Here is a 19,844-nt window from a genome sequence, read left to right on the forward strand (position 1 = left end):
CCAATCAAACACCTTTATAGAATACAGTATGATGTAAGAGTGTTTCTCTCTCTAGGATAAGTTCTCATTCTTTCTAGAAAATATATTATTTTCTCTCTAGAAGTCTCGCCAATTATATATTTCAAATTATATATTTTAATGTGTGTGACTTTTCAATAATTGTTACTCTTTTCTCATGTTATTTTTTTTAATAAATAAATCCAAAGAGCTTTCATAAAAAAATATAATCTAAAAAATAATCAAAGATAATACTATTAGACTATGAGGTGGTTGTTGGCAATTCTTCTTGTAGCCAAAGGCTGTAAGTTAACAATCTATACAGTAATTTCCACTTCACAAGGGTGCTACATACATACAACCATGAAAAATAACATGGAAATGTTACAAAGGGGACAATATCATAACATACAGTAAACACTACAAGAACATGGCTAGAACAAGAAAGAAATTAAAAGAAGAGAATAAAATCACCTTCCATACTAACATCACTTGGAATTTGATGAAATACATTTATTAAAGATCTGGAGGATAGATAAAGAGCTTGAAGCTATTGTTTACAATCCCTTGTACCAACTGGTTATTTAACTTTTGGGTTTGGATGACCCTAGCAGAAGCTGCAGCAGATGGTAGGGGCCAATAGAGCTCCACATTTTGTAGTGAAGAAACTTCCCCAAGGCTAGGCGGGATCCCGACTAGCTTTTCACAGTGTCTAAGAAGGACACGTTGAAGCCTAGGAAAGTGATGACTTGAAGCATTCCAGTACACCAAATCCGTTCGTCCAATGTGCAGAACTCTGAGCAGGCGAAACCCTCCATCCAACGGCTCCCAATGAGTTCCCTTGAAAGCATAGTCTTTCAGTTTAAGCACTTCAAGGTTCGGCAGCATGCCTAGTGTAGATATCTGCTGCCAATCCAGAAAAGTGTCTGATAAAGTTAGCTTCTTCAGGTTTGGGGGAAACTTATACCACTGGGGAAGACTTGGGATTTGACACTGAGATGGATGAAGTGGGAATGTGTCATTTAGCAACTTTAATGTCTCAAGGTGGTCCAATTTGGCAAGATTGTCAAACATAACTGACCCTCCATTTGCTGTCACCAGTGTCACTAACTTCCCTCGAATTCCAAGTTTTCTCAAACCGGGAGCCCTTGCAAGTATATTCTTGGTACAACAAGAAGGCGACACAGTGGAAATCGTTTGAATGTTTCTTCTCACAAACGGATCTTCATTGTCCTTGCGCGTTTGGGCTGGAGGTCCACACAGGCAACTCAGGGAACTTGTATACAGGTGCCTGAACTGTGACATTTTCCAAATATCTACTTTGATGTCAAGCTCGCGAGACTTTGTTCCCACAATGAGTGTTTGAAGATTCCAAAGGTTAGAGATTGAAGCCGGGAGAACCTTGAAATTTCCCGAGATGGCGATGTACCTCAAGTGAACCAATTGTACAATCTCGTTAGGAAAGCGTGAGAAACTGATGCACCTTAGGTCCACTACTCTCACCAATCTGAAGGCTTCTTGGATGAACGATGTATGCTCGCGAGGCAAGTCCACTTCTTCCAAGGCAAAACACATAAAGGAGCGAACGTGTGGCCTATAAGGCTTTGAAGAAACGAAGTCCAAGAACTGGGAATGAACACACAACCGGCGATGATAACTTGGAATTAAACTTAGAGGATGGTTTTCTGCAGAGCTTTTGATCACCTCTAGAAATCTCTCCTCTGCACCCATTTTCACACACAGATCACGCAACATATCATGAATGCGACAGGTTTTAATCCTTCCATTTGCCCTCTTCTTTGCAATCAAGACTAAATTTCTATCAACAAGATCCTCGAGATATTCCTCTGCAGTATACTCTAAGCATTCCTGGCCCAGAGGCTGAATCAATCCCTCGGCAACCCATAACTTGAGTAATTTCCATACTGGGATCTCAAAGTCTTCGGGGAAAACCCCAAAGTAGATGAAGCAGACTTTCAAGTGATCTGGTAGGTGCTTGTAACTTAGTGCTAGGATATCCATACACTCCTTTGGATCTCGAGCAACATACGAACTAACAGCATCAGCAACTTTCTTCCACCAATCACGAGTCTTTTCCCTCTTTACAAGAAGCCCCGAAACTACCACAATTGCAAGTGGCAGTCCATAACATCTTCTTGCAATTTCCCATCCTAAATGTTCCAACTCAGAAGGGCAGCTTCCTTTTCGAAAGACCTTCTTGCATAGGAGCTCCCAACTTTTTTCATCAGTTAGAAACTGCAAATGGTGAGGACTTTCGGGATCAGCATGCAAGGCCACCTCTGTGTTCCGAGTGGTTAACAGTATCCTACTCCCATAACTAGTCTTTGGAAATGCCATTTTAAGATCATCCCAAGCTTCTTTTGTCCAAACATCATCAATGACAATAAGATAACGATTGCTCTTCAATTGACCACATAACTCTTCAGCCAACCTATCGTCATTCATTCTATACATTTTCTCACTAAGTAGGCCTAAAGAATCTAGAATTCCAAGAAAAACCTCCTTTCTATTGTATTGTTGAGAGACATAAATCCATGCACGGTTATAAAAATGATACTCAATGGAAGGATCTGTATAAACCTTTTTAGCTAAGGTTGTTTTACCGAGACCCCCCATGCCAACAATTGAGACAATTTCTAACTCCTTAGAGCCTTTAGTAAGGCGATCCATGACTACTTTAGCCTCTTCATTGAACCCCACCACGTTTTCTTCTTCCACAATAGGTGCTTTCTTCTGTGGTGTAGTTCTACGAAAAGGCTCTCTCCCGTGAAGGCTTTCAATTCCAAACAACTTTTTGTCATAAATCTCTTTCACCTTTACCTTGATGGTTTGAATCTCTTTGGCAACATTGCGGAGCTTGGAAGAATGATCAAATGCATATATCACTCTTTTCATGGTGCTTCTCGCCTTCTGGGCAGCAGCATTCACTACAAACGTATCGATTATATCCTCTGCCTCATACGCAACTATCGTGATTTGACTTACTAATTCTCGAACATATTCATACTCACTACGCTTCTCCCGGGAGTCCTTAAGAAAGGCCTTCATCAAACTCAGCTCTCTATGAAGAGATTCAACTTGATCCTTTACCCCAGAAAGCAGGTCAACATGGTAAAGCAGTAATTGCTTCAAATTCTCTAAAAGAAACTCCACAACAGCATCAGCCATCCCACAAGCAAATACAATTCCTTAGCAAAATTATCATATGGTTCAAAAAGTCTGAATTAACATTGCTATTATTTTGCATTTCATTGAAGAAGAATAAAGATTGAATTTTGAAGAACTAGAGAAGGTCCGGCCATTTCATCATGCAAATTGCAGTATAGTACACAGCAAAACAACCACCATTGTTGGAAAACTTGAAGCCAACAAATTAAAACCCAGAAAGGACATACAGATCGACACCAGAGACAATAAAGCAGAGATGCAGAAATCTTATCTATTTTCCAACATCATATATACCTATTGAGGAATACAGTTCATGATATGATGAAGATAACATCACATACAGAGAATCACAAGAATTACAACAATAATCAATGAATTAATAATTGAAATTGTTGGAAGAAGAAAACACAAGAGAAGAATCAGAAGACTTACAACTGAGCTAGTGAAGTTTTTGATATTTTTGGGTGAAGAGAAGGTCCATCCATCAATGCTCTATTCTCATTTCTCATCTTGCAAGTTGTATTATTGTGCCAGGTCAAGTCAACTCAATTATTAATTGTTTATGGAAAACCTAAAGATAAAGAATAATGGCGGCTTCTTGGAAAATGCATGCAGTGAAAATCCTTTCTTTTTTATACAAGGAAAAATAAATAAAATTGCAAAGATTACGTACATAAATTTAAGTCAAGTTGTACCTATATACAACTTTGTTCTATATTTACAATTTGTTTTCATGTTTGGGGTGAGAATTATATTTTAAATATATAAATCCTTTTTTCATATAATATCTTGTACTTGATTTGAGAATCGCAATGTTTGACTCTTATTCAATGAAAAGTCTAACCTAAAACTCTTTAACTTGGTCAAGAACGGATAAATCCTCGATCTAACCTTATACTATTGCAGTGATTCACTACCCTAAACTATTGGGCTAATTATATTGTCTCCACAAAATTACCAGAGTGGTAAAGCGTGAAGATTTTCATACTTAGGAGATCATGAGTTCCCATGCAACTTGAGTGTACTCAAGCATGCCACCAGTTAATTGGTTTGGTGTATAAATCTTATTCAATTTATTATTTAGATTATAAATTAAATTTATAATCTTTTCTTATTATAGGTTTATTATCAAAGATTATGGATTTTGTTTATAAATATTTTTTAAATACATAAACAAATACATATATAATGGATTTTGGCTTCGAATATATATATATATATATATATATATATATATATATATATATATTAATTACACACAAATATATAATCTGCTTTATTCAAACATACTATGATGAACGTTGTAACATGATATCCATCATATGGCATGCAACAGCGCCATATATCACAGTAAATAAGTTCACACACAGCCATACACACATGACATATATTACAACATATAGTTTATATATTTCTTAATTAATTGGAACATTAATTAATTCCATTATTATCATATATGTATGTATATATATCCTAATGATTGTGCCTCTTGGATGGACCTGGAGGTGGAGTGATGACTCCTTTGGGCAGTTTTTGGAACACCATCCCAACATAATTAGCTTCTTCTTCACTCTTTGCAGGCTTCACCGGCGGCGATAACATTGTTGCATGTTTTAAGGGATCATTCTTAAGTAACATTTCCGATGAGAGCATAGCATAATTATTGCCTTCGTCTTCCTCCATAGTAGGCCTTGCCGCCATGGCTGAGTTAAGAAGAAAAAGCTGGGAAATCAGCAGAAATGCTCCAATGATAAGCCATGGAGAGAGAATGGTCTTTGAGGGAGAAGAAGAAGAGGTGGCCATGGCGGATGGTTTAATTTTAATTTGAGGGTTTGTTTGCTTAGCTTAGCTTAGGTTGTTTGTGAGTTATGTTGAAGAAGGAGAGGGCTTAATTTGGGGGTATATATAGATCAGAGTAGTAAGGGTGCATGGAGAGGCCAGACAATATTATACTCTATGCCTCATTTTATGTGTTTGGTTCGGTTAACGTGGCTTGAATGAAGTTATTTTTAATATAATTTTTCATAATATTAGGTTTAGTATTAATATACAAAATTTATATATTTAGAAACTACACTAAAAATACTATTAAACACAAAAAATTAAATTTAGAAATAAGAAAAACTATTAAAGAAAATAAACAAAGAAGAAAGAGTTGGTTTGATCAATGAATAGTAAGTAAGACCCATAAAATAGGACAGAGGGAGTATTAAACAAAAAAACTCAAACTTAAAAATATGTAAAAAAAAAATAATAAAGAAAATAAACAAAGAATAAATAGTTGGTTTAACCAATGAATAGTAAGTAAGACAGATAAAACGAGACAGAGAGAGTATTATATATATGCAAATGCAAACTCCAGAGAAAAGATAAGAATTGAATTGAGATAAAAGAATTGAAGAGATGAGATCAGAGTTAATTGCACGACACAGTTAACTGCTTTAATTAATTGCTTGGATTTTGGAATGAAATAATTGGCCGGATTAATGAAAGTATATTATGTTGGTCACCATTAATTATATTTCATGTAGATGCATTGAACCAAATGCCTCAGATAGATCAATCTGGCCACAAAGTAATAGCTTACGTGAAAATTAGCATAAGATCAAAAAGGGCATTAACTAGTCTAACCCTAAAGACTCAACCAGACAAAATGTGTACGATTGAGGTTGTTACAAGAATGTCCATATGCCACATTAATAATTTATTAGTGGGGCATACCTATTAATGCGAATTAATTGTCCGCCAAGGCCGAAATAATTATCATGGACATGCTATAAGTAGGTCAATAGTATTTAAAAGAAGGGACATTTTAACTTTTATAGTTGCAATTTTATTATGCAAAGTTTTACTACAAAAATAGTACTTCTAATTTTTCATCATTTTCCCCTTTTTAGATATATGGAATATCATGTTCATCATTTTCCCTTTAAGAATTACGTATATATCATCAAATTAGTATCTTCATTTAATTTTCCACTTCTTCCTAGCTATGACGACCAAATTAAATATGTGATTGCTATATTTATAATCAAACACATAAATTGTGCATGCAATTTTAATTGGTTACGTCAAATTGTACGTACTACTTGTGGGTAAGAAATTCCAATGTTATATAGATATATTCCAATTTTCCAGTTCAGTGTGTAACTATTAACAAGTACTAAAACCACTGAATTCAACCATCCTACACACAATAACTACACTAAATATGTATTTAAAATTTCACCTTTAAACTTTGTTAAGTTCAAATTATGTGTCACGTAATTGAACATTATTAAAAAAAATGTTATATGTCCTAATTTACTTTTCAAAAATTTAAGATTTTTTTGAAGTAAATAATTTGAGATTATTAAGAATAGTTTGTCACATAAAACATTAAAAAAAAATATTCAACAAATATTTTTAAAAAATACAATCTTCAACAAAATTAAATTTTAGAAAAATAATTAAAATTTAAAGAACAATACAATAAAATACTTGGAATTTCTTTAATTTATTTTTGCTATTGTTGTTAATGCTCAGTAGCAACAAAAGCAAAGAAATGTAGAGCGGTTGCCAGCTTGACAACTACTTTAATTTGAGGCGCTTAGCGGGATTGTGAAAGACAAGCGCCGCTATGTGCTCTGAGTTCCTCTAAGATGCTATTTTTAAAATTAAAGAATTTATTGTTATAGTAAAAATTGATTTTTAAATTTTTATCAGATCATTCTGCTTTGTCATCTATATAAAAATCATTCAAAAATATTATTCATGCATGGAAGGTTTTCTTAATTTAAGAGTCCTCCATCTCATTAATTTGGACATGCCATCACTAAGAACAAAATATATAGTGCTCATGGCATGGCTTCATAAGAAAATACTCATTTTAAGTAAAAAATAAAAAAATGAAATTACTCCATGTGTTTAATTTTATGAATTTGATTGAAATAAACAGAATTTAACTAACGTGCATGATTTAATTAACTTATTCATAGTAACTACAATATTATTTACATTTAATAATTACATTCAAAGATACTAAATACGGAAATGTCAAACTTAAAAATTATGAAATTGTTTTACTCCATGTGTCCTACACAAATATATATTGAAAATTATAAAGTGTCCTACAAAATATTGACTCATATTAATTTTTCACCTTCTTGAATCTATTTTAAATCTTCTTTTAGATCATCAGTATAGAGTTACTTGATAAAACACTTTAACTATGCTGAACAAGGAACCTTCTTTGTCTTGGTACACCACCTTGTCCTCTATTACAATCTTGTATAGCGTTGACCACTATGCATGTATATATATAGCGAACTAAAGCTGAGTATTTAACTATATAATAAATTTTAACGTAACGATAAGTGTAACAATAAGTGTTTGATAAATACTAATTAGTATCAAAATAGATTGCGAATTTAAATTTCCATTGGGCTAGAAAAAAAAAAAAAACAAGAAAACCTATATATATACTAGCATAGACCGAATGAGCGACTTGTTGTTGTGGGATAGGATTTGGGGTCAGCTAACATAGAAAATCCAAGAGATCTACCAATGACTTGAAAGTGCAATCTAAGATGCAAAGGATAATACTATATTTGTTAAAAGTTGTTACCTAAAGGATAGGATATGATTTCGTGAGTAATATGTGGAGATGATTATTGTATACATATATTATTTGTAATGTGAGATGCATTAATAATCTAAACCGTGCAAACTTAAATTAAGCCACATTAATACAACTTTTAAGATTACAAATATTAGACAATTTTTGGGAGTGGTATAGATAATAGTCACTAAAATCCATCCCTGTTTTAAGAAAAGAGATTAGTATATTACATTGAATATGCAATACCATTAAGGAGATAATTGGGGTGTTTGGAAATCTAACTGTTAGTTTATAGCTAATTATATTAGCTATTTTGATCAACCAATATTATATATTAGCAATTTGTAAGAAACTATTAGGTAAATTAATTGTTTACGGTTCACCAAAAAAAATTAATTATTTATGATCAATGGATAACATATAAAATTACTTTGAAGGATATGAATATATTATTTTATTTATTGAATTATACTTCAATTATTGTTAGTTTTAGGTAATTAATGAGCACAAATGATGAGTGTAAAAAGGGTGTAATGTCGTTTCGCTGAGGATTGGGGCTATGACACGTAATTGTGTGAATTACCAGGCACTAGAGTATATGAATTAATAGAATCCAAGCAACAAAGACTGAATGGTGTAAAAGAAAGCAATTGATTAAGGTGTAAACTGTATGATAAAAGTATGGGCCGGATTAGGGGGATTGTAACCTTGATGTTCTAACAAACTCAGGATTAGGGAGAGAATAATTAACCAAGGGATATATGGGCAATGCACAAAAGAATTCTACTCAGCTACTTTCGTAATCAATAAGAGAATTAGACTAAGATTGCCCCACTGTCGTGATGCATCAATCATAATCTTAAGCACCTAAGCATTGTAAGCCCCCAAAATTACCTCTACTTTCATAGCAGAAAAATTAGGTTGAAATTGGTAAGGCTCGAGGTCTCCATCCAACTGTCGTTGTAATGAATCCCTCTCCTAGACTAGCAATTAATTCTGGCCACAAACCAATAACTAGTGCAAAGAAATCCCCAAATCAACATAAACCCTAGGTAAAAGATTCAATCCCTTTATGCAATTAATCATAAATCGAACATCAAGATTAACAATGGACCCCTAATCCAAACCCATAAACGAATTACTCCCTCATGATGGGAGTAAACACAGCAAAGCAAGAATTAAAGATGGAAGACATAGCTGCAATATTAAAGAATAAAAAGGTAAACCTTACTAACAATTCTTCAAAGTAAATCTGATTCGAACAATGATTCCCAGCTTCAAACTGAATTCAATGATGTAAATCTACTGTATTCTATGCTATGGAAAACTCTAAAGAAAGTAAAAAACTGCACTAAGCTAAAACTAGGGTTCGGAATCCCCAAAAATATCAGAAAATGCCACTTAAATACTGGACAGCAGCCGGGTCACGGCCGCCATCACGGCCGGGATCGTGGCCGTGATGCGGTGTGGCCGGCTGCCCGTCCATAGCAGAGGTCACGGCCGGCATCACGGCCGTGATGCGGCCCTATGGTCCTTTTCTGACTCCTTTTGTGCTCTGTTGCTCCTTTCCGGCCCGGGGTGGATTCCTTAAGATAGAAAATTGATAGAAAATCCTTCCTTTGCTCCTCATTGGTGAATAAACTGAACATGATCAAATATAACACACAACCGAGCCTTAAATGTATCAAGGTATAGAAAATAAGCAACAAAACTCTTGATTCGTGGGGCAAATAAAGGTATAAAATCATGTGTATCAGTAATATTTTAAAATTAAGTTTTAATATTATTATTATTATTATTATTATTATTATTATTATTATTATTATTATTATTATTATTATTTTAAATTATTTGAACAACTTGTCATTTGTCAAACAACTAAAATGAGTATTTAGTAAATAAATATTTGGCTTAACTTATTAATGTCAATAAGCGTTTTCAAAAAAAAATTAATGTCAATAAGCTAAAAACATAAAACCTACTTTTAATATCAATTAATTAAATTTTCTTTTCGAAAGTCTAATTTGCATACCCTTAATAGTTGTTGATTATTGTGGTGCTTGTGATTATTCAATTTTTATTCAAATTACATTTTTAATATTGGATTATTTTTATTTAATAAAAACAAAAGCAAATAAATAATAATAATAATAATTTATTAAAATAAACTTATTTAAAAATTTATACCTAAAGCTAAATAATTTAATGATTATTGAATAAATAAGATAATTTATTCATGTACTCATTTTACATGTTACTAATATATTAACAATAAACAACTAATTTTTCACACTTTCATACAAATCGCTAATATTACTAGTAGGTTAAAATAACTAACATAATCACCTATCAACTAGTCGCTAATACAATTAGCTATCAAGTATCAGCTAAAAGTTAATTAGTTGACAAATATACGCTATGTATTTTTTACAAAATACAAGTGATACATACAACTCTTTCACAAAGTTGTTATGCTACCCAATACTTGTCTTTAGTAGTTATGTTCTTTCCAACAAAGTTCTTTCACAAAGTCTCTTTGCTCTTCACCGCTTTGGCTATTCACTCCAAGGATCAACCATCAAGTCCCCTTGAGTTATGATAAGTGCAAAAGATGCCATCTTTATAAGGTCATTATCGGATCGTCTAGTGCATAATTCGTTGCTTTTGTGATTGATTTGTAGAATGATTGACATTGCTATTAGACTCCGTTCCACGCTTGGCTAATTGTTTTGTAGGTAAAAGATGTGCAAAAAGGGCAGGAATTGACAACATTTCAGATAAGTGAAGAACGAATCAAAGTTGGAGCAAAAAATAGGCCAGGACTGCAGTGGACGCGCAGTGGACGCCTAGTGGACGCGCGTCCACCCGTGCGTCCACCCATGCGTCCAGGCCTGCGTCCGAAATTATGCTTGCAGAAGTTTGGCAGCAGAACAACAGTCTGCTGTGGACGCGCGCGTCCACCCGGGCGTCCATCAGAACGCTTGCAGAAGTTGAAGTCTGGACGCATTTATCGCAGTGGACGCGCGTCCACCCGTGCGTCCATCGCGGAAAATTGGCGGTTGGGCGAGATTTAAAAGGGGAATTGAGCCATTTTGCAGAGGATCCATCACACTTCAGTCCTAGATCACTTTAGAATATTTCTCTCTCTAGGATTAGCCTAGAGAGATCCCTCCCAATTCACTCCACATTGCAATTCTTAGGTTTAGATTAGAATTAGAGAAGAATTCCATGGTTGCAAGATTGAGATCTACATTCAATTTCAAGTTCAAGGTTTAATTTCAAGCTAAGTCTTCCTTTTAATTTCTTGTCATTACTTTTGTCTTTTGCTATTTCAATTCCAAGTATGATTAGATAGATCTTTGTGGATTTGGATTGAGCAATGTTGTATGGATGTTCTTGAGCTTTGAATTGATCAATTAGGTTTTGCAATTGCTTGATTATGAGTTTGATTGTGTGAGTGGTGATCCACTTTGACTCTTGTGTAGGGGTGATCAACCTATATGAGAGGTGTTTGGAGAAGGAGTCTCATCTACGAGAGTAGAGTTACTCCTTAGCCTAGCCTAGCACATTTCCCTCTCACCTTTGAGAAAAGGGAGAAGTGGAAGATAAGAGGCACATAACGTATTTGACGAAATGCCTCTCCTAGCCTAGTGATCACAAGGATGACATTACGGTCTAAGGAGTGAGTCCATTGACCACGAGAGTGGCGGTGGTGTTGGTGACCTTGTCTCATTTTCATTATCTAAGTGTTGCTAGCCTAATATCTTAGGAAATCAAGGATACCTATATGAGTTGCAAGATCCAAATCCTCCTTTCCAATTGATTGTTTCCAACGTTTTGTTCCTTATTTGCATTATGTTTCGTGCACATTCCTTACTATGCTTGGGTTAGCTTTCAAACACTAAACACTCTTGTGCTTAATCCCCTTACCGCTTGAATTCCCTCCTTGCCATCCTCTGAGAACGATACTCGGAAATCTTTCCGTTTTACCACCTATTACTTTCCATCCACCGCGAAAACTACACTCATCAAGTTACTTTGCCATTCAACACATTCACCAACAACGACAATAAGGTTAAAATCATGTTTAAAATCTTGTGTGTGTGTGTGCGCGCGTGTGTGTATATGTTTTAGACACTTTATTGAACTACTTAGGATGATTTAATGAAAACCTAGAATTTGCTGATTTTTGCTTGATTGAAAGCTTGTTGGTGTTATTTCTATGTTCTCACATGAACTTAACTCCAAAAATCTCCACATTATTAACTTTCCAAACACACCATTCAATTCTAAAGTTTGAAGAAGTCGTTTTAAAATTTGATAAATCTGGTAATATAAGTCTTATGGATTGGACTTGAAAGATTTCAAATTTATTTGTTGGCCTCCTTCAATTCCTAGTTTGATAGTAAGTGTCCAGAGTTATTTCCCATATTTAAGCTACATAGCTTGCATGGTTGGTTAAATTTCATACCATTTTAGTGTAAAGCCAAGTTTTTTTTTAATTAGCAACATTTTAACATTTTTGTCTTGTTACCTTCTCTCTCTAGATCTAGGTCTTCTTTCTTCTCTCTAGGGTTTTCATGTGGAGTAAAGGTTATTTAAAAATTTTGTCCACCAATAATTTGAGAATCAATTTTTTATTCACCATTATTCATTTTAAACATAATAATATAATTTATCCCATGAGAAGAATCTGAATAAGTGACCACTTTAAATATCCTTTTAAACCAATTTTTGCAACTGTAATATGAAATATTTATCATATGATATGCAATAGAATCATCACAGCAAATAATTTCATATCATATATTAGAACATAAAGTTTATATATTTCAAATTATTAGAAATTTAGAAGCTTATTATTGAACACCATTTCACCATAAACTTCACTCTTTTGGTGATCCCGCCGGCGTCTGCACCGGCTCCGATGATATTGTACTAGATTCATGCTTTAAAGGATGATTTGGCATCGTCGGCTCCGATAACATCGCCGCAGAATCATACTTTAAAGGATGATTTGGCATCGTTGGCTGCACTGACATTGCTGCATAATCATACTTTAAAGGATGATTTGGCATCGTGGGCTCCGATAACATCGCCGCAGAATCATACTTTAAAGGATGATTTGGCATTGTTGGCTGCACTGACATTGCTGCATAATCATACTTTAAAGGATGATTTGGCATCGTGGGCTCCGATAACATCGCCGCAGAATCATACTTTAAAGGATGATTTGGCAATAACATCGCCGCAGAATCATACTTTAAAGGATGATTTGGCATTGTTGGCTGCACTGACATTGCTGCATAATCATACTTTAAAGGATGATTTGGCATTGTTGGCTGCACTGACATTGCTGCATAATCATACTTTAAACGACGATTTGGCATCGTCGGCTGCAATAACATTGCTGCAGAATCATACTTTAAAGGATGATTTGGCATCGCTGGCTCCAATATAACAGTTGCAGAATATTTATGGTTTAAAGGATGATTTGGTTTGAGTTTCTCCATAGTAATTGGCCTCGCCATGGTTGAGTTAAGAAGAAGGTGAGAAATGAGCAGAAATGCTCCAATGATAAGCCATGGAGAGGGTGAAGAAGGAGAGGCCATGGCGGTACGTGGGAATTGAATTGAATTGAATTGAAAGAGGATTTTATAAGGCTTTGTTTTATAATATATTTTGAGGTGAAGAAGAAGAGGGTTTTGGGGGAGTTTATATAGATGAGTAAGTTTGCATGGGGATGACATGCATGCATGTTGCTTAATTTGCTTGAAATTGAAATAGTTGCATGCTAACAAAAATATTTCTCTTTCATGATTGTTAAATATTAATTATTCTTCTTTTTCTCTTTTTGTTTAAAGTAACACATGACACGTATAAGAAAGACTCTGTTGTAACAACTTTATATATTATTAACAAACTCTATATTCAGCATGTAATTTCAACAAACTTTGTATTCTAATTCAGCAATTCTAATTTTGACGGCATGGAATGGTCACAACAAAGCAATATAAAAACCAAAAAAAAAAATGTGATGGAAATATAGACTCGGACCACCTCAAATATCATGATCTAATATAGACGTTTTAGTTCAGTTCATGACATCACAATTTAATGTCCAAGCATGTGTAAAGTGGTTTGGACTAAAAAAAAAAAAAAAAGTGGTTTGGACTAGTCCACAATTCAAAATTCACAATAATTAATTCGTTATGTGGTCATATTTTAACTCAACTTTGAGAACCAAATAAACTTAACATGAAAAATATGAATATGTCGTAGAAATGTTTTGTTAATGATCCAGAAATATGAATATGTTGTCGAGATGTCAAGAAATGTCTTATTAATAACTTCGAGTAATAGTGAAGGTTGAGGTGCCTTTTAAGGTTGTCGTCGCACATGAAAGTGATTAATTATATTGCTATAATTGAGAGAATCGAAAATACATGGCAAAACACAATTGATTAATGTCATCAATTTTTACCAAAAATGTCTTTAGGAATTGCTTGTACTCCTAGATTTATAATCGTACATAATTAATGCTCAAATGTTGAAATCTTTTTAGAAGTTGAAATATTGTATATACCTCGTGTTTTCTTTGGAATTAACACGATTCATATTATATTAGGCTTATTGGTTTAAAAAAATTAAAATATTTATATTTTATTGCGATTAATATCCAACTTTTTAAATTAGACAATTTAATATCGAACATTTTAGAGAGCCCCGAATGTTCCAAGACTGCCTCCTTCTTCATGTTCCAACGTATAATAATTTATTTTGATTAATTTGTCAGTTTTTTAAGTTACAATTTGAATTTTAAATTCTAGTTTGAATGTCAAGAATGCTAATGTATTCTTAATTCCCTATAAATTTTAACACTCCAAAAATTTTGATTTTAACTCCTACAAAGCTCTCTACTCTCTAAATTTTAGCCTAGCCAACACTTCCTATGAAAATCCGAAGTGCTCATCTTTGTCTGATCTAGTTCATCGTACAATTAATTTGAATGTTCGAATAAATCGTATGGAAAATTAGAAATTCATTGTGTCCTGATAGTCGACGATTCAATGCTAATAGCACTTTCAAGAGGAAGCAAATCAATTTTAACAAAAGTGTGAGCATAATACACCTTAAATTAATTTTATGAATTATTGTGACTAGAATTAGGAATATTTTGAATAGAAAATTCCATACGTGACCGACACTAACACCCTCAAAAACAAAGTATACCAAACCTATATTTGCTTGCTATATTTATAATTAAACACAGAAATTTTGCATTGGTTACGTGAAAGTGTACGTACTACATGTCTACCTATGGTTTAAGAAATAACAACGTTATATATCATTATCAAGCTCTATATTTAGCATGTAATTATTAACAAGCTTTGTATTCTAATTCAGAAATTCTAGTTTTGATGGCATGGAATGATCACAACAAAGCAAAATTTAAAAATAAAATAGAATTGAATAGTGATGAGAAATTGGACCCGGACCACTTTAGATCACATAGTTCTGAACAATATATGTCTTAACATTGATTTTATTTTTAATGGTTTTATTGGGACCGGATCCACCATAAATCAGGTATAGGGGCACAAAATGGGATAAGAAGAAAACAACTTTATTACACAGGCGCTAGATCCAAAATAGTACGTACAAAACCCGAGATATTGGCCCAAATGGTGCGTACCTAATGGTGCATATACTCGAGTAGGAAGAAAGCAGCTTTATTACGTACCTAATGGTGCGTTTTGTGGTGTATTTCCTACTACTTTTAGTGCGTTTTTGTATAACTAATGATGGAGCTACACGTTATTAAGGCCTAGCGCATTTGAAATTGTTGCGCCCGCGGAAGTGGGATAGATCAGATTGCAACAATAATTTGAGAAAGAAAAATAAATGAGACACAGATTTTACGTGGAAAACCCCTAAACAAATTAGGGTAAAAACCACGGGCAAGGGTAGAAGAATTTCACTATGAGAAAATAGGAGTTACAACCACTCTCTAACTAACAAGGAGAAAACAAGGATAATTCTCTCTTGCTAGGAAGGAGAAATACACTCAACAAACTCTCTAATATCTCTAGTATATGAGGGAAGAATAGAATGATTTGGGATGACTAGAATGACAAAATGACCTCCCTATTTATAGTTGTAGATTTGGGGTCATTTTGTAATTAGCCTAAAATGTAAGGACCAAACAATAAATATTTTGTTCAACAAAGTTTGGCTACCTAACATTCTTGTTCAAAGTTGGCAACTTCCTAATTTGGCTGCTGCATGGATGTTGCCTAACTCCATTTGCCGACAGAAATGACATCATAATCTATATATAATAGGTATTAAATTAAACATTGTCTCATATATACAATTATATTATATACAAAATAAGGAACCAATCTGATTCATGAAACGCTCAGTTTATATACAATCAGAGATATTGGTCAGAGACTTACAGGACCTAACCTTGAAGGATTTTCTATGTATAATCTTTCAGGTCATCATATCTAATGGGACACAACAAATTAAAAGAGAAATTATATATTTGTTACATATATATATAACATTTTTCCACACATAAATTATATGCCAATTAAGATCAGATTTGGCTTAAAGTTTAAGAGTAATTAATCACCCATGCTTATTTACTACCATGTTTATTCTTTTTGCTATCATCTTCATCATCAGATGACGATGAATCAGAGGCCGCCGCCGCCGCCGGAACATCTCCAAATGATGATTGGTCCAGGTGGACCTGAGCCAAATCGTTAACGTTAACAGCCCTTTCCTTGGTGATGTTTTCCCACTTTTCCTCTTCCGCTTTCTTCACCTTCTCCACCGTCAACGCGCTCACGACGCTGGCCGCTTTTGCCACGGCGTTAAGCTTGACGGAGAACCACGACGCGCCGCCGGAGACGTAGCGGTTGCTGGCCAGAGCTGTGCCGGCGGTGCTGGCCGTCTGCTCCGCCGCGGCCATCGCCACTTTGGCCTTCTCCGACATCTGGTAACGGTCGTTCATCTCACGCGCCTTCCCGCCGACCACCACCGTCCCGATGCTCAGCTTCTCCGTCAGCCCCATTTTCCTGTCGATTGAAGCCACCGCCGCCGAGGCGTTTGAGGTCAACTGGTGCCTCTCGTCGAACGATTTCGCCTTCTTCAGGGCGTCCTTTCCGAAGATAAACCCCTTCGCAAGGACAGTGCTGGCAACTTCCCCCGCTTTCTCCGCAGCAGATGGCTGAATAAAAACATTATTAATTTCCCCGAAATCACACAACAGTACAGTACAGTTTGTCGAGAAAATTAAAACGACATTTTTAGCAGGGCCAAGAAAAGTTACGGCGTTCAGAGGAGGAGCGTGAGGGGGAAGCTGATAGTTCTCTGCCGGTACTATAGAGACTGAAAGATTAGATATGAACGCTCCCTGAAAGATTATACATATTAGTTAGACATCTCACAAATACCATGGACGTCCATTGTGAATTTCGATATCTTCAATTAACACATTTTGTATTTATAATTAATAATTAACACATTTTGTATTTATAATTAATAATTTCTGTACATATAAACAAATAACTTGATAATTGATAACATTTAATATGATAGCTACAAGTATAGAAACTTTCAATTGCAAGTACCAGATGTGTCAACTATAGATACAGAATCTGAAGGTTATTTTATACTAGGGTTTACAATGCAAGGTAGACACTGGTCCCCATGGTATAATTTGCATACATTGGTCTAGAAGACCAGAACAAAAAAATGTTAGTTTTGGACCAACTTCAACTAAGTTGGCCAACTATTGGATCGGTAGTCATAATATTACAAGTTAGATTCCCAGTAAAAGTTGTCTTTTGACTTTCTTAGTTTGAGCTAATTAGTTATGGACAACTTAGCCTGATTAAATGGGAGTCGAAAATTGCTAATGCATACCCTCATATAGTGACGGTGAGTTTTTTCGTCACCTAAACAAATATTAATTTTGAAGAGATGATGAGAGTGAGCATATATACCGAAAGCAGCAGTGCAGCGTCTACTCCCTGAGGATCATTGAATGTTACATATGCAAGTTGAGTTGTCTCACTCTCCCTGCAACATATGCATACAATTAACTAACTCTTGAAATATTATAAATATAAAATAATTAATTAATAAATTTAATTTCCATATCTATTAAAATTGAAATATAAATCTTATGATCGTGTATGAGCCGACCTTTGCAGTTCAATGAAGTGGATTTCACCCGAAAAAGAGAAGAACTCTTTTACATCCTCTTCTAACGCAGCTAAGGCGACATTAGTAACTTTGACCGTCATTATCTGTAAATATATGCGATCCAGAAAGAAGAATTTGATGCATTATTAACGTTATTTTCCACCAAAGATTTTGGTATAAACCCTATCTTTTATAAAGGGAAAAATGACAATATTTTTGGATGGTAAGGTCGAAAACCGCCCTCAATATTCTAGGGTGTGCTTTAAGTAAATCCTGAAAGACGATCTTGTACAATGAGCTTAACTAAGAGAGATCGATTAGCTGGAGTCAAATTCACAACTTCCAAGTACGAAAAACATGTTTCACCGCTCACCTCCCAAAGACAAAAATATAATGACACTTTTGATCTTACATAAATAGGCAAATAGCCATTTCATTCCCTCAATTTTATGAGTCACTAAAAATTAGAGAGTTTTAAACATTTAACCATCAATATTAAAGTTTTCATCACCTTAAAAGATTAATTTTGTTGTAATCTTGACAATTCGATAACATAAAAATAAAATGAACTAAGTTTTCCTCAATATTTTTCTTGTTGATTGTCTTGCTATTGATTTAATGAACTAAGTTTTCCTCTTCAAAAAAAAATTAAATAAATAAAATAAAATGTGAGGTTCTCCTTCAACAAATTAATTAAGAAACCTCACCTTTGGTGGATTGATGGTCTCATTTTCAGGGTTAGGTGCAGGCTTAATATCTTCTCCAGGTTTATTATCACCCTGGTCCATTGGGACCTGCATAACAATATTGTTTCAATATCCAACAAATTAAACGTTAAAAAATACAAGAAATTGAAGGAAAATTTCTACGGCCACATTCAATTCATAGAGAAAATTAAACAGAGAAACATTGAATAAAATATAAACAAAAAACATTAAAAAGAACAGATCAGAAATAAACATAGAATAAAATACTAAACTCACCGACATTTCAAGATTGTCTAGAAATTAAAGGAGAGACTCAAATCTGTGTAAATTTGAAGAATCAAAATAAGGTTATCATCATAGCTAAAAGGTGATGGATTTGGGGTAGATAGATAGGGAATGAGAGAGAATGAGAGAGAGAGATGAGTCATGTCGGAAACCAAATTGAACGTACGTCAAAGCGGGACGTTCGCATGTTCAATTCCATTCCCATGCATGCATAAATTAAAGGTCTTTAACTGTATCTTTATTCTGCCATACAATGTGTAGATATGTATTATATTTGCATTTTAACTAAAATTGAATATGAATGGTCTTTATTTCCTAAAGCAAATTATATCATAGAGGTGGGTCTATGTTGCAATATGGACCTAGGTCTATTACATGAGCGTAGGGTCCATTAAAATATGGGTGCACATTCATTAAATAAACTATCAGTGTAAATAGATTTATCAGAATTACACCTATTGTTAAATTAAATAGGTATTATTAATGTATTAGTGAAATGTATTAGTACCGTATCTAAATACGATACGAAAACAAACACGAAATGTGAAGTCTAATTAATGCGAAGTCACTGATGAAGAAAAGTAGAAGCACACCAAAATAGATCAGAATTTGACTGTGATATCGGTCCTGCAAAGTAATTGCTGTGGATAGATTCTAATTTAACAATTGGTAAAGAGATAGCCACTTGGCAAAAAAAAAAAAAACACGACTTTAGTACTAGTCATCAGTCAAATATTAATAACTTATCATTATCGCATAGGACCATTGATCTTTAAATAATGGAGGGCTATGAGTCATATCCATTGATCTTTGAATAATACGGAGTAAATAACTAAGATTTGTGC

The 19,844-nt window shown here is 34.2% G+C and overlaps 2 protein-coding genes across 3 annotated transcripts; both read right to left on the reverse strand.

Annotated features, from left to right (window-relative positions):
* Positions 1 to 302: 302 nt before the first annotated feature.
* On the reverse strand, positions 303 to 3,661 carry LOC116005237 (putative disease resistance RPP13-like protein 3). The gene is made up of 2 exons (XM_031245502.1): positions 3,619 to 3,661; positions 303 to 3,206 (listed from the first exon to the last, which is right to left on the reverse strand). Exon 2 carries the CDS (start codon positions 3,184 to 3,186, stop codon positions 514 to 516), a length of 2,673 nt encoding a protein of 890 aa, XP_031101362.1. The 5' UTR covers positions 3,187 to 3,206; positions 3,619 to 3,661; the 3' UTR covers positions 303 to 513.
* A 12,507-nt stretch (positions 3,662 to 16,168) lies between these two features.
* On the reverse strand, positions 16,169 to 19,132 carry LOC116005066 (binding partner of ACD11 1-like). Of its 2 annotated transcripts, none has more exons than XM_031245297.1 (6): positions 18,995 to 19,132; positions 18,715 to 18,801; positions 18,008 to 18,111; positions 17,806 to 17,881; positions 17,130 to 17,213; positions 16,169 to 17,027 (listed from the first exon to the last, which is right to left on the reverse strand). In XM_031245297.1, exons 2-6 carry the CDS (start codon positions 18,793 to 18,795, stop codon positions 16,434 to 16,436), a joined length of 939 nt encoding a protein of 312 aa, XP_031101157.1. In that variant the 5' UTR covers positions 18,796 to 18,801; positions 18,995 to 19,132; the 3' UTR covers positions 16,169 to 16,433. The 2 variants fall into 2 exon arrangements, with proteins under 2 accessions (XP_031101157.1, XP_031101156.1); XM_031245296.1 differs by having other exon boundaries at positions 18,991 to 19,132.
* Between the last annotated feature and the right edge of the window lie 712 nt (positions 19,133 to 19,844).

The sequence above is a fragment of the Ipomoea triloba genome, chromosome 14 (assembly GCF_003576645.1).
Source record: "Ipomoea triloba cultivar NCNSP0323 chromosome 14, ASM357664v1".
NCBI classification, from domain to species: domain Eukaryota; kingdom Viridiplantae; phylum Streptophyta; class Magnoliopsida; order Solanales; family Convolvulaceae; genus Ipomoea; species Ipomoea triloba.